Here is a 16,177-nt window from a genome sequence, read left to right as displayed (position 1 = left end):
TTCGGTAAAGAAGGCATTATAAACACCTAATGGAAACATTAGGTTCCTTGACGAAACTGGCAAGAGACTAAATAACTTGCCCATATTCAAAAGTAACAAGAGACAGAACCAAAAGTCAAACCAAGATCCATTAGTCTCCAAGGGAGAAGATGGTTTTCTCTATAGAATATGTTCTCCCGTCAATTAAATTCCCAGAGGAAAAAGATCATCCCAGCCAGGAGGCTCTCAAGCGAGTGGATGTTGCACTTTTCTTTACCATCATACATGCAGCAAAAAGGAAAAACACTTGTCCTTGGGATGAGAAAAGTGATGGGGCTGTCAAAGGATGTAAACAAATATTAAGTTGTGTCTTTTCAAAATAAATTACAGGAGAAATTGTCTCTTACATTCTTTTATCTCTTACATGAATTCATTGGGTTAAAATGATAACCAGTTACTAAAGATGACTAGGTAACTACTTTCCTTAGAGATCTTTCATATTAGGTTAAGGGGCAATAAGCTTAAAAGAATCATGATTTTGGGACTCTGGAACAGGAGACTACCATTTCTGAAAATTAAGAAAAAAATTATGTGAAAACTAAAAGTACACAGTGTTCAATTAGTTATGTGTTATTGTTTATTATTATTATACTACTGTTATTATTTACTTCAACTAGCAAACCTGGAAGTCTGTAAGATGCATCCCACATGGTGGGTAGAACTCCTAAGTACAGTCCAGCTGGAAGACAAGCACTATGTGAAATTAGCAGTTCTTATGATGATAACAGAACTCCTATGTCATATCTGTGATTAGCCTTCTGGCTCTTAAATTTTATCCTTAAACTCTCCCTAAGTTCTGACAGACTCATGTGCCACTCACAAGTCACACCGTCCCATTCCCACAACCCTGCACACCACACATGCTGTGTATGCACGTTGTTCCAACAAAACATTCATGTACTCGGTCAAACAATATACTATTTGCTAATAAAATGATGAAGCGTATGTTTAGAAGCATAACCACTGCCTCTGCATTTGAAAAACAAAAGACTCACTATAAATTAAGGAATCTGTATGCTTGCTTCCAAAAAGTAAGACTGTAACTCATTTAATAGAAGGGTATTTCTTCATCATTCACTTAAAATAGCATTCCAGAACACATCCAGTTTTTCCACATAAGATTAGAAAGATGAGAGGATATTTTATACTTCATCTTTATCATGGCTATCTTCCTTAGTCTTTTCTAATTCTGAGAAGATGAAAGGACTTGAATCTTGAGTTTCACTCTATATCAGGGACATTCAAAGTTGTTAAGTTTTGTTTGTTGATTGTTTATATGTTTGCTTCAGGACCTCTTTACACTCTTAACAATTATTAAAGACTCCAAAGAGCTTTTGCTTACATAGGTCAAATCTATTTATATTTACCATTAAAAAACCCAGAACTTTAGATGTTTCCTTATTAATTTATTTTAAAATACAGACGTAGAAAACAAACTTATGGTTAACAGGGGGTAAGGGGCGGCAGGGATAAATTGGGAGATTGGGACTGACATACACACACTACTATATAAAATAGATAACTAATAAGGACCTACTGTATAGCACAGGGAACTCTATTCAATACTCTGTAATGGCCTATATGGGAAAAGAATCTAAAAAAAGAGTGGATATAGGTATATGTATAACTGATTCGCTTTGCTGTACATCTGAAACTGATACAACATTGTAAATCAACTATACTCCAATAAAAAATTTTTAAAAATCACATGATACCACAAGTGATATATTTTTACAAAAAAAATTCAAAAACAAAATAAATAAACACAAGAGTGGCCTTGTTTTATATTTGTGCAAATCTCTGTAATTTTGGGCTTAATAGAAGACAGCTGGATTCTAATATCTGCTTCTGCATTCAATCTGTTGCCATATCATATATCACGTGGCCTCTGGGAAACTCAACTCGATGCTCATGAGAGAATCAGAGTGAAGAAGGCAAACAATATGCCAATATTATGAAAATATGTTGACCTTGCAGACCACCAGAAAGGCAAAGAATCTCAGGGACCCCACAGGTCTCTGGACCACCATTTGGTTCAAATATACCACACCATCTTAAAGTGATTGCTCATAAAAAATAGTTTCAATATTTGATTTCTATGCTTTTGTGCTTTGTTAAGAATGCTTGTATTAAAACCCCATCATCTTGTATACTGGTACAATTTTGATTCTTTTGGATGTACCTTTATCAAGACACAGTGGGATCAGCTAAATCGTGCTACCCACCAGTAACCTACTCACTCACATTACACAGGATTGCAATTCTATCCACCACTACAAAGGTCTTATCAATAGTCAAACTGTCTTTGCTTTTTGCAGAGAAGCCTGATAACTATCAACAATTGCTACCTTACTTAGAGTGTGTCTAGTATGTCTATGTCCAGGTAAGTCAGGGAAACTGTGGAGATAGTATAGGGTACATCAGGGTGTTCTCATCAGGAGCAAAAGAACTGGGATGTAGAGAGCCCAACTCCTGTCAATCATTGTTTAAGGGCTGCCCCCGAGTATCTAGGGACTTCCTAGATACTTCTAACTCTCATTGTGCATCAGCAAACCAGGCTCCCCCAGCCTGAGCACAGCCCACCTACAAAGAGAGATGTAGGTGCTGGCTGATGGAAGTCAGGCAAGCACCCTGGGAGGGCTAACATCTGCTCTAACACCAAACAGCTAGAAATCAACTTAAATTGTTGAGTCTTTTACTTTAGGACATTTCAGTGACAGTATACTATTTGATCAACTTCCGGTCCAAAATAAGTCCCACTCTCAGTTCAAGAGAAAATGACCCTATTTCCAGCCCCCTAATCTTGCTACAGAACTGTAATACATCTTTGGCCGAGAAATATATTTTTGTAAATTCCCTGAAAGTATTTTAATCCTGTGAATAATAAGAAGCACTTAAAGCAATACAAATTTAAGCACTTGAATAATAAGAATATACAGTTGATCCTTGAACAACACAGGTTTGAACTGGGCAGGTCCACTTATACTTGGAATTTTTTCAATAGTAAATTGAAATACTGTAGTACTACACAATCCGAGGTTGATTGAATCCATGGATGTAGGACTGCAGATATGGAGGAACTACATATGCAGAGAACAAACTATAAGTTATACAAGGATTTTCAACTGTGAGAAAGGTTAGTGCCCCAACCCCGGGGGTTGCTCAAGGGCCAACTGTATATCATGTTAAAACTTAATAAATATTGATAATTATCTCCCTGAACTTCTACTTATGTCTCAAAACTAAGCTTTCCTATGGGACTCACCTATTCAGAGCTTTAGGGCACTCTTCATTTCATGGGACAGTGAGCCAGAATGGGGCATCATATATGCTTTAGATATAATCACCTAAAACTCAAGGCTGATATCAGCTTTATAACCTCTTTGAGCTCTTCTAAACCCTAATGATTTTTTTTTTTAATAACAGCAATTACTGAAAGCAAATATGAGGGTTGAGAGTTAAGAGGTACACATTTGCATGAATTTAGGTTACAGTGGTATACTTTTCCTGGCACATTTTACGGAAACAGATGGTTTGAAATGATATTTGATTTCTTTAGGTCAAAAATAATGTTCTCTATACTTGCACCCCTATGTTCACAGCAGCACCATTCACAATGGCCAAGACATGGAAACAACCTTAATGTCCATTGACAGATGAATGGACAAAGAAGATGTGGTACATATATACAATGGAATACTACTCAGCCATGAAAAAGAATGAAATAATGCCATTTGCAGCAACACGGATGCAACCAGAGATTATCATACTAAGTGAAGTAAGTCAGAAAGAGAAAGACAAATACCATATGATATCACTTATATGTGGAATCTAAAATATGACACAAATGAACTTATCTACAAAACAGAAACAGACTCGTGGATATAGAGGACAGACCTGTGGCTGCCAAGGGGGAGGGGGTTAGGGGAGGGATGGAGTGGGAGTTTGGGGTTAGCAGATGCAAATTATTATACATAGGATGGATAAACAACAAGGTCCTACTATATAGCACAGGGAACTATATCCAGTCTCCTGGGATAAGCCATAATGGAAAAGAATATAAAAAAGAACATATATATGTGTATAATTCAGTTGCTTTCCTGTACAACAGAAATTAGCACAACATTGTAAATCAACTATACTTCAATAAAAAACGAAAATGTTCTCTGATACCTTATCACCCATCTCCAAAGACTCTCTTTTCGGATGTTTAACAGTCTTCCATTCTAATATATCTTTATGAGAAGGTATAAAGAAACTATAAAGTTAAAATAATTAACAAGATAGTTTTTTCCTGTTTAACATACAAGCCACCAAATAATACAAAGAAAGTTAAAAATACGAGAAACTAAGAAATTTCTCCAGAGGCTGTTTATAATGTAATTTAGAAATAGTTTGGATGATATTCAGTTGAAATGAGTTCTATACTAGTCTATTAGTTTTATGTTACTGCTATAACAAATTAACAGAAAACAAGGGGGTATATAATAATACAAATTCACTACTTTATACTACTGTAGGTCAGAAGTTTGACACACATTCCACTGGGATAAAATCATGGTGTCAACAGGGCTGAGTTCCTTCCTGGAGGTTTTAGGGGAGAATCCAATTTCTTGCTTTTTTCATATTCCAGAGGCTAGCTGCCCACATTGCTTCATCTTTAAGGCCAGCAATGGTGGCTCAAGTCCTTCTATTGCATCCCTCTGAGCTCCTGTCCTGTCCCCTCCTCCACTTTTAAGGACCCCTGTGATTACACTGGGCCCACTCAAATAATCCCGAATAATTGCCCTACTTTCAGGTCAGTTTATTAGCAACCTTAATTCCATCTGCAACCTTAATTCCTTTGTCATATTCACAGGGAATGGGGATTAGGACTTAGAGTACTTTGGGGGAGGAGGGGCATGATTCTGCCTATCACAAGTAGGTATTGACTCATTTAACAAATAATTATTGGTACTCTTCTGTGACAGGCATTGGGTTAGATGCTTGAAACATGAACACCAAGGTGCAGTCTTTACATTCAAATAGTTTATGAGTTGTTTGAGGAAAAGGGAAAGATAAACATTAAAGTTTTTTCTTAGAAAAATGTACAGTCTAATTGGATAAATATGTCTTTGAAATATATGAATTCTAAAAATAGATCAAAAACATGCCAATATCCCTTGAAAGATTTCTTCTTCTGTAATGAAAAATGACTAAAATAATAAATAAACTAATTGATTCATCATTCATAGGCTTAAAGAGGTAAGAAATCAGAGGAAACAGTTATAAGATAAATGATGGCTGGTTCAGAGCTCTCTTAATGAGCGTTTTCATTTATATTCCTCTTAAAATATTTTCTTAAATTTTGCAGACTTTTCATTCTAAAAAATTAGATCATAAATAGTGAGCTGTGTACATGGCAGGCTTCTTGATAGTTACGAGGAGAGAGTGGCGAGAATTTAATTCAGGCTACTATCCATTTATCCAAAAATTGGTTAGAATGTATTTTTAAATCAATCCTATTAAATGAAACTCTAGATGTGGAAATGCACTAAGCACTTAATTATTCAGAGCTTGGTTTCTATGGCTTGTGTCTTAATTGGTCTTAAGCTACTCAAACCTCTTTGCTTGCTAACAGGACTCATTTGGACAGACACTCATGGTTTAACTACCCATTAGCAATGCTCACAGAAGGCAAAGCCCAACATCATCTTAGGAATAAAATTAAGGCTTTGTAATTTATTTTGTAAGTTTTTTTTTTTGGCTGCGCTGTGTGGCATGTGGTATTCTAGTTCCCCAACCAGGGATGGAACCTGGGTGCCCTGCAGTGGAAGTGCAAAGTCCTAACCACTGGACCGCCAGGGAATTCCCTTGTAAGTCTTTACTGTGAAATCGTCAATGCAGAAATTTCTGAAGACCTGAATGGAGTTATTATTTTACATAAAAATAGATGAGGATGATTCGTGATTCTGGAGATGTATAGAAAACCTCTTCATCCCTCTTCTCAGTTCCATGAAATTTTGATTGCTTAAAAAAAATCAGATTCTGGAGTCAAGTGCAGACTCTAGACAAATTCTGCTACTATTCATTGGTGCTTATATATAATTATAGAAAATATTTGGCCAGCAAAACATATTGTCCATATCATATTGATTAAATACTACATATTGTATTATATATCATTATATTATAATAGGAATGATAAGCCAATGCAGTACTTCCTATAGGCAGAGAGAAGTGACTTTATGCCAAAAGGAATAAAAGCATAGACCAAGAAACTCTCTCTTCTGTTTATTCTCAAGATAGTCACATTTTTATGTGAAAAAAGAAAAAAAAAAAGTACAGCATAGTAATAGTGCCTAACTAGATCCAGTGGCAAGAAGTTAAGATCTAGACATTATTTCAATATAAATTAGGCGATATTATTTTCTATGTTGGAAAGCAGAATTCATCATTGTCCCATAAAGAATGAGTTCTTTAAAGAAATAACAATTTGATTACCAGCATAACACCTTGGAAAGCAGTCCTGGAAAAATGAGGCTTTTTAAAAAGCAACTAGAGTCTTTCTCAATCAAATTAAGTTTCTTTTTCTTGTGAATATATAGCTCTCTCTCTGTATATTTAGATACACAAATGTGTTGTAGAGAATTTTTGTCAGAAATTAAGAAAAGATTTAAAGATTTCTCTCAATGTTTTCCTACAAGTTTGTTGATGACACAGAAGGTGGGCATCCCCCATACGCCCTCAGGAATTCCATTAAAAGCAAATATAAGTATGAGGGTTATTCAATTCATGGAATTGTACATCAACTTCAAAGAACATTTACTGAGAATCTACACTGAGCTAAACAACAGCACTTGAAGCAACAACAATAATAAAAACAAATAAAACAACTAAACAAAACCCTGGTTTAGAAAACTCAGAATCAAATACATAAACAAAAAATCACTCTAGCACTCTTCACCCTCCCTAACCTTCTCCTATGAAGATTAGAACTTTAGGGAAGATCAAGGGAAGAGTGAAGGTTAGTGAGGAAATCTACAACCTTGTTGAAAACCCTTGCAACATACTAATCAGAAGGCCCAGTTGTTCAACTAAAGATCACTTCACTTCCATCAACTCCAGATGTTCCCACACTGGACCCATTATCAATGGCCACCGCTCTACCTTTATCCAAGACCAAAATCTCACAAATTCTTTTCTCTGTGTCATGATTTTCTATGTCCGCCCCTCACCTTCACTTTGCTGGCATTATGACTATTTCCTGGGCCCTCATTCTCTCCCCATTTTCATCAACGACCCACCTCTTCATGTCTGCAGTTTTTCTAAGGTCAGCCACGTCACGGTGGCACTTCATCCTCATTGTCTTACACATCTCTCTTGTTAAATTTAAACTCTGACTACCATCTGTCTAGGATCACTAATATTCACCTTTATCATCCCTAATACATGGTTCATAAATGCTACTATAAATTTTTAAAATAAAGTAATGAAAACAATATATTTGGTCAATGAAATTCACTTCACTACTTTAGCTGTATCTCCTTTCTTCCTCTATGGCCAGAAGTTTTAAATCAAAACATAATTCTCTACCACAATTGCTGGATCACCCCCCTTAATTTGAATTCCCCCAAATCAGAGCCTGGAACAAGATAGTTTAATTGGGAGCTGATGCCAGGAAGCAGAAACATAATAGGAAAGGAAAAGAAAGTCAGGGAAGAAAGAAAAGACAATAAAAGGTGCCTCACTGAGCTTGTTACCACTGTGGGAAACTCCTAGAATCTGCTGACTCTCATTTCCCATTGATTGAGAGTTGTACTAGGGAGTGATAACTCCCCCAAACTTTGCAGAAAACCCATATCAGGTTGAGTGAGGTTTTATAGATTTTTAGATTTTATACATTTTCCCTGAATTACAAAAGCGGAGAGATTTGCTGGATGCTTGATGTGGGATGCTTCCTGGATGCACCCCTCTTCCTCAGCTGTGATCACAGGCAGAGGAGGGTTATAGCACAGGACTCAAAACCCATTCCAATCATTTTTAATCTCCTGAAGATGATCCCCTGTACCTTCTGTATCTGGCCTCTCACTACCCAGATTTCAAAATGTAAAAATCTCTGTCTCCTTTCTTCCCTATCTAATTAGTTACCAACTCGCAAACTACCTTCACCATATCAGGTGTGGCTCCATAGAAAGGTTGAGAAATGATTGGCCAAGAACATAGACTTCACAGCCTCTAAGACTCTATTGGCTATGAAGTGGTCAGTTTGCTCTGTGAAATTCACTAATAATACTCCAGCAGTGTTTCATCATGAAGCAACCAACTATGTGTTTGGTAGATAGAAATAATCTAGAAAGCATCACTAACATTAAAGATGAAGAGCACAACAGAAAGTACCTCCTAAGTATTGCAAAAATCCTCTTATTAATGAGAAATCTAAGCCAACACCCAGTTGGGGATCAAGGTGTTTGCGAAGTTTATTATGCAAATGATGCTTTAGTTTCGCAAAGAGGAAAAACTCAGAGTTAGGCAGTGCTTCTCATGAGTAGAATCAGAGATATATTTTTACTAAACTGTACACAATAATATTTTTCTATTTGCTGCCTTTTACTCAACTATAGTTGCATTTGTGACTTATCAGACTGGTACCACTGAGGAAACACTGCTTGTGAGAGTTGGCAACATTTTCCCTGATAAAAATGTGTCTGTTGCTCAGATATTCAGGATTGTAACCTACATTTCGTTTTAGTACATTGTTGATACTTTACTCTGAGGGAAGTTTTAAATTTATGCAAACAACATTAATTTTTTCCATTTTCTTTAAAAAATTATCAGATTGTAAATATTTTTTCCTTGAATGCTCCCCTAAATACACATACACATCCAAAATCCTACACATTTTTTATTAACATAAACATACAATCGTAAAATTATATATCAAAGGATCAGGGACTTCCCTGGTGGCGCAGTGGTTAAGAATCTGCCTGCCAGAGCAGGGGACACGGGTTTGAGCCCTGGTCCGGGAAGATCCCACATGCTGCGGAGCAACTAAGCCCATGCGGCACAACTACTGAGCCTGCGCTCTAGAGCCCGCGAGCCACAACTACTGAAGCCCACGCACCTAGAGCCTGTGCTCCTCAACAAGAGAAGCCACTGCAATGAGAAGCCCGCGCACCGCAATGAAGAGTAGCCCCTGCTCACCGCAACTAGAGAAAGCCCACGCGCAGCAACGAAGACCCAACGCAGCCAAAAATGAATTAAAAAAAAAAAAAAAAGGATCAAGAAGGCACACAGTTTTATTTTACTGATTAGGAAAACATGATTCCTTTGTCACGTAAGTATTTGTCCAAATTTCTGTTGATCAGAAGATTTGCTAAAATTGAAAAGATCCCCAAATAGGGTGAGGTCTCTCTCAACCCTACCCTACTTCTTGGAGTTCAACTGGGATTAGATATAATTATCCAAAGAGTAATAAAATCATACTAAAAGTGGGTTATTCCATTGTCTTCTGAAAAGACTGCTCCACTGATAAGAACGTGTGCTTACAGGCAAAAGCCTAGTTGAAGAGCAAAACGTGATTTCTTTTTCCTCAAACCAGCCTGAATGTTCTGCTCGTCAATACATGTTCTTAGATGCCGAAGCCTTTCCACGTGGTGCTCCCGGGCTCTTTGAATGTGAGCTTTTCTAGTTCACGCCCTACAGATCCCTGAAGTGCCCAGGAACTTACCCTTTCTGCTAGAGGTTTTAAAATGGAACGCTTTGGGGCTGCACAAGTTGCTGTGCAATTTGTTTTGGAACAAAGAAATGTCTGGGGTCAGGCAAGCAAGCAACTAATGATGCTTCATTTTTTCCAGAAAACATCAAGATCAATATGTACGACATGCGACATTTATGGAACAGTGTTTTCTTTTCCCTCTAGGGTAGGGAGAAAATACCAGATGATCCCTTTCTGCAGAGCAATGACATGACTGACGCTATTTAACATGTCTTTGGCCGCTGCTTCCCACCTGCTGGTAGCAACACGGCCACATGGTCTTAGTTAATTTCCTGTACCTCACATACCAGAATTCAAATAATTAGATTATCTTTGATGTATATCTAGCTTCAATGACCCAGGTAGCCAAAATCTGGGGACAATGTTATAATTCAAAGTGAACAGAGCTAGTTCTGGGAGGCTGTAATAGGCATTAACGATCCATGATGTATTCAATAAAATTAAATCTGTTATAAACAAATAGGAGGAACTCAGAGAGAGAAAGCCTGATCAATGTCAAAGTTTTGGGTTGATGTAGATTTTTATCTTGTTCTTCTATAGAAATGACACAGGATGAGATTTGGAAACTAGATCATCATCTCAGAAAAATAATGAACTTTGCATTTACTTTAAGAGGAACCACTGTCAAGAGTGACAGAACAAAAATGACACATTTCCCCAAGTCATCTCTAATGGAGAAGGAAGGGATGTGAATATGGTACCGATTTCTCTCTGTTTGCTTAGAGGGAGGTTAGAAGAAAGGCTCACTCTTTTCCACAGCTGTCTTAGGGTCTGAAAGATCTTAGGTCATTTTTGGATCCTTGTGGGTCTCTCGTTCACACAATCTTAAAGCACTGCATTGAAACCATCCATGTGCTGTTCTAAAAACCCACAAATTTCTGAATTCAAAATGTCAAATCTTGATAAAGTGAAACACTGAGGTTTTTACAATTTTTTTAAAGTTCTATTTTAATTGCAAGTGGTCAGATCAATTATAGATGATTTTAATTAGCACCCACAAGCAAGGACCATCTCTCTAAAGCTACATTAGTATTTAAAAAGTTAGGAATCCATCACTTCTTTTGAAAATATCAAAGGAATCACTAGATATCAGGGCTCATTGTGACATCCTACTCACATTCCTCAAGACGGAACAGAAAATAGGATTAAGATATGAGTTTCTGAAAATAAGACTTCAACCATCTACAAGAAATAAGCAATGAGGACCAAGAAAGGCAAACAGCATGCACGCAAATTTAATTATCCCTGTCGTGACGGAGAAAATGAACCCAGCAGTCATTTTACTACAGTGGTTTCCAAAATACCAGCCTCTTGCATTATGTCATTTTATTCCACATCAAACTTAAATATCAAAAATTATGTATCTTTAGGTTGCTTCCATGTCCTGGCTATTGTAAACAGTGTTGCAATGAATGTTGGGGTGCATGTGTCTTTTCGAATTATGGTTTCTCTGGATACAACCTAAATGTCCATTGAAAGATGAATGGATAAAGAAGATGTGGTACGTATATACAATGGAATACTACTCAGCCATAACAAAGGATGAAATAATGCCATTTGCAGCAACATGGATGGACCTAGAGATGATCATACTAAGTGAAGTAAGCCAGAGAGAGAAAGACAAATATAATATGATATCATTTATATGCGGAATCTAAAAAAAATGATATAAATGTACTTATTTACAAAACAGAAACAGACTCACAGACATAGAAAACAAACTTATGGTTACCAAAGGGGAAGGGGGGAGGGATAAATTAGGAGTTAGATTAACATATACACACTATATGCTATATCTATATGTTTTTATCTATATATAAAATAACCAACAAGGACCTACTGTATAACACAGGGACCTATACTCAATATTTTGTAATAACCTATAAGGAGAAAGAATCTGAAAAAGAATATAAATATGTATGAATATATATATATGTAAAAGAATATATATAACTGAATCACTTTGCTGTATACCCGAACTAATATAACATTGTAAATCCACTATACTTCACTAAAAAAATTATATGTCTTCTGTTAGCATTTGAAGCCTTTATTAAACTCTATTTGACTTCCAAAGTAAGCATACATAAGCAAATTCAAGTACTGATGATGATCAATATTGTATATTTAATTCTATTATGTTGAAGGCTAATCTCAGAAGCATAAAGTTGTATCTCTTAAGAGTTTTTTAAATGAGCATAATTATTCTGCCTCTCGTGGTCCCATGAGATAAAAGTGAGAAAGAAACCCATAACAAAATTCTTGCTATTCACAATGTTTTCATTGGGTGTAGCTATGATATTAGATAGGTTAATATCACAGCCTGCTTATTCAAGGAAGGATGCTCAGATCTTTGGGGGACTTGTAGTGACTTTATTTGTCTTTAGCATTAAATTCTATTAGTCAGCTGTATGTTCTGTGGGTTAACCTAAAACAATTTCAAATCAATCAGGTCAAGAAGGATTTCACTGTCTTTTTCCAAAAAGGAAGAATCATAAAAAACTGAGACCTGTATTAAAACTTCAATCAACAATAATTTCCACCTATTTTGTTCATTCTTGAATTTTTTCTATAACCATGTAATTCACATCTAGTTTGAATGCCTTCTATATAGGTAGCCATCTGTTGGATTAAAATAAGATGAATAAGGGGAAAATCCTTTAACAATGCAATTCCTTTACTCAGTGATGGGTCTGAGCAGAGTGTCTTAAAATGTCCTTTATGCTAAAAGAAAAAAAAAAGTATTTCTCTTAAAATGCAAGGGCAGCTGACATGCTGAGATGAAAACTGCTAACTCTTTTCTCAACAACACCATATGTCTCCAATTGGATCATAATGCAGCCGGTTCTCAAGGGAATGTCACACATGGAAACTAACCAAATTGAGGTACAACTTCACTGCCGGCTCATGATTAACCAGGGGCCCTACTTTGGGATTTTCCGGATCATCCAAGTGTCAGTCTGAAGGGCCTTTCTCCTTTCCCAACATCCTCCCAAAACTGAGTGAGTCATAAAAGGAACCTGATCCCGCCACAAAAATATTTCTCTTTTTGTTCAGACTTCCTTTTCTATATAACCTCAATATATTTTAAGGAACCAAAATGCTCAACCCCTGAACTCTCTAGCCATGGGTTTTAAATAGTAGATACTTCATGTAGCAAACACTACAGATAGGCAGCTTAAAATCATCAAAAGGAAAAATATTGTAAGACTGAAGAATTTCACATTTTTTCTCCTGAGAATCACGGAAAATCGAAAAGCAACAAATAACCCAACGTGTGTACTCAGATATTTCCTTACCTATTTGTTATAATTTTTTTTTAGGACTTCACTCAACCTTTAATATTTTTATGCATGAGTAAGATATATTTTTTCTTCCAGTTTTATTGACATATGAGTAAGATATATTTTTTAATTTACTCACTTAATATTCAATACTTTTCATATATACTACTTCCAAATTAATATCATGTTGAGGTATTTCTAGCTCACATCCTGATACATGTGATATAGTCAATTCTTTTACATTGACTGTAATTCTTAATAGCATAAAGTTATATCATCTTATAACGTGTGTCAAATCTTAAGAATTTTGCCTTCGGAAATGTGAAATGCCCTGAGGTAGCCTAGATTGGTGCTTCCTAGACTATCTCTGAAGCATGGACAGCTTAAAATAAATTCAATGTGCATTTGATATTTTTGTAAAATATGAAGTTATGCACTAAGATTTCATGATAATGTCATATTGCTATAAAAGTTTCTAAATGCTTACCCTCCTTTTCTGTACTCTTCTTGTCATGGACTGGTAAGAAATGTTTGTCAACTGGCCTAAATCTATGGATGCCACTGTCATTTTATTTATAATATATCACAGTTGAGATATGTTACAAATTAGAAATCAGGATACCAATATTAATGATAGGAGTCACAAACTTTCTTCACTTCGAGTGCATTTTAACCTATTCTTTGCTATGTTTTTCTTCTAATTCACTTTAAGGAATTAGCAGCAGAGATTCAAAAGACAGGCCAAAGAACAATAACCAAGAAGCTTTTGGTAGTTTTGAGAAAGATGCGTTGTTACATAGTATTAAAAAAATACATATTTTTAAAGGCAAAAATTTCCCTCCCAGTGGCCAACCACGGGCTTTACTATATACTCATTCTGATAGCAGCAATGAGCCTAGATAATATTTAATGATTACTTTATGGTATTTCTTACCTGGGATGCCTGGTGGTGTTTTCAGATATTTTCCATTAAAATGTTGAATTACCACTTCACATTTTTCAGTAGACTCCATTCTGGGAAAAGAAGTAAACAGGGGATCATATGCTTTCATGAAGTTGTACATACCCAGGAAAAATAAATTAAAAAGAAAAGGAAATTAACAAAACCACAGAAAAGCTTGATTTCAGAATTTTACCAGAACTGTCAACTGTTGCCATGACCACCATGACCAGGTGGATAGAACATCACAAATTCATCACTACTAAGAGCATCACTTACTCTATTGAATGTTGCCACCGTGGACGGCACTGTGCAGAGTCATCACCCAGACGTAATCCTGACGCATTATCTTACTTAATCCACACAGCAATGCTTGGCACTTGAAAGTGATCAATAAATGTGTGTTGAGTGTTTGAGTTAGCAAACCTGAGAGGCAGGTCTCGTTATTGCCCTTCACACTAGTGAGGGCAGCGAGGCTTAGCGAGATGAACCAGCTTGGCAGTTAAGTGGTAGAGGCGGGCGTTTAGCTGAGGCCTGGGTGACACCAACCTGCACAGGAGCTACTAAGCTGTACCTCAAGGGACTCCACAAAACAAGGGGAGGGGATGCATTGCGTTTAAACAACTGGCAGCCTACAGGAGAGATTCACACAGCAGTGTTGTCATCAGCATCGTGACGGCTTTATTGAAAACCCACTGGGCGAGAGATAGAAGGGAGTTATTTGGGGTCCCAAATGTGGGAGGAGAACATACATACACAAACCTCAGGTCCTGAACTTTCTTAATTTTCAATTTCAGACAATCTTCTATTTTTTCATACTAGGTATCAATATTCCTAGACTGGGTTTCTTGTGCCAAATTTTGGCACCTCAGATACAAGCTAATGAATAACATTCGGGGCCATAGCATCATACTGCCAACATTAGCAGTGTTGCTGTCTCCTAGGTAGAAGAGTATCAGCAACATTTTCTAAATAGTAACTATATCTCGACTTTATTATTTTGTAAAACAGGGTGTGGAAGATAAAAATTAAAGGGTCGACTGTGATCAAAAGAAATTAATTCCCACAAACGGTACACTAGAGGAAAAACGGACTTAAGAAATGGCACACATACATATAAAAGAATGTGCATGAAATGTGTGAAATTTTTTGTCTAAAAGGCAAAGTATAATTTTGGATTTTGTGTTCTGTTATTAATATGAACTTTTTTGGAATGGAGCCCTTTGACACAATTTGTAAAACTTTCCTACATCTAAATTTTATGTGTGTTTTCACATTCATATTATATGCAGAGAAAAAAAGAAAAGGAAAAAATATATATATATAAGAAAATGCCAAATAAGTTATATATTTATTACACCGAGAGGAATTCAAATGTGAGAGGAATTGCAGAAGCCAGGAAAACTCTGAGAAGTGGGCACAGGAGGCCAGAAAGGCCTTTGCAGAAATAACTAGGGTAGGGGTCAGGCTGGGAGGGGGCAGGCTGTGTCCTTGTAGATGGGGTAGAGTGAGCAGAGCACTGTGGTCCAGTGGAAGGTTCACTCAGGGAAACTCTTGGAGATAAGCTGAGGGGTGCAGGCAAGAGCATCTGAGTTATCAGGTTAAGAATTTTTTTTTTTTTTAATTGAAGTATAGTTGATTTACGATGTTGTGTTAGTTTCAGGTGTACAGCAAAGTGATTCAGTTATACATACATATATATCTATTTTTTTTCAGATTCTTTTCCCTTATAGGTTATTACAAAATATTGAGTAGAGTTCCCTGTGCTATACATTAGGTCCTTGTTGGTTACCTATTTTATATATAATAGTGTGTGTATGCCAATCCCAAGCTCCTGATTTATCCCTACCCCCATGTTTCTCCTTTGGTAACCATACGTCTGCTTTCTAAGTTTGTGAGTCTTTCTGTTTTGGAAATAACTTCATTTGTATCATTTTTTTTTTTTTTTAGATTCCACATATAAGTGATATCATATATTTGTCTTTCTCTGTCTGATTTACTTCAGTTAGTATGATAATCTCTAGGTCCATCTGTGTTGCTGCAAATGGCATTATTTTATTCCTTTTTATGGCTGAGTAATATTCCATTGTGTATGTATATACCACATCTTCTTTATCCATTCATCTGTCAATCGACATTTAGGTTGCTTCGATGTCT

At 36.3% G+C, this 16,177-nt stretch overlaps 1 protein-coding gene across 10 annotated transcripts in view; it reads right to left on the bottom strand.

Moving 5' to 3' along the window:
- The window catches only part of RBMS3 (RNA binding motif single stranded interacting protein 3), a 718,572-nt gene that overhangs the window by 201,773 nt on the left and 500,622 nt on the right, over positions 1–16,177 (bottom strand). For all 10 annotated transcript variants that reach the window (XM_061195214.1, XM_061195213.1, XM_061195218.1 and 7 more), the window contains one exon: positions 14,015–14,094. In XM_061195214.1, coding sequence (XP_061051197.1) covers positions 14,015–14,094 — 80 coding nt within the window. The remainder of the gene's footprint in view (positions 1–14,014; positions 14,095–16,177) is intronic.

Source organism: Eubalaena glacialis, chromosome 7, assembly GCF_028564815.1.
Source record: "Eubalaena glacialis isolate mEubGla1 chromosome 7, mEubGla1.1.hap2.+ XY, whole genome shotgun sequence".
Lineage (NCBI taxonomy): Eukaryota > Metazoa > Chordata > Mammalia > Artiodactyla > Balaenidae > Eubalaena > Eubalaena glacialis.
This window is presented reverse-complemented; position numbering and strand designations above follow the sequence as displayed.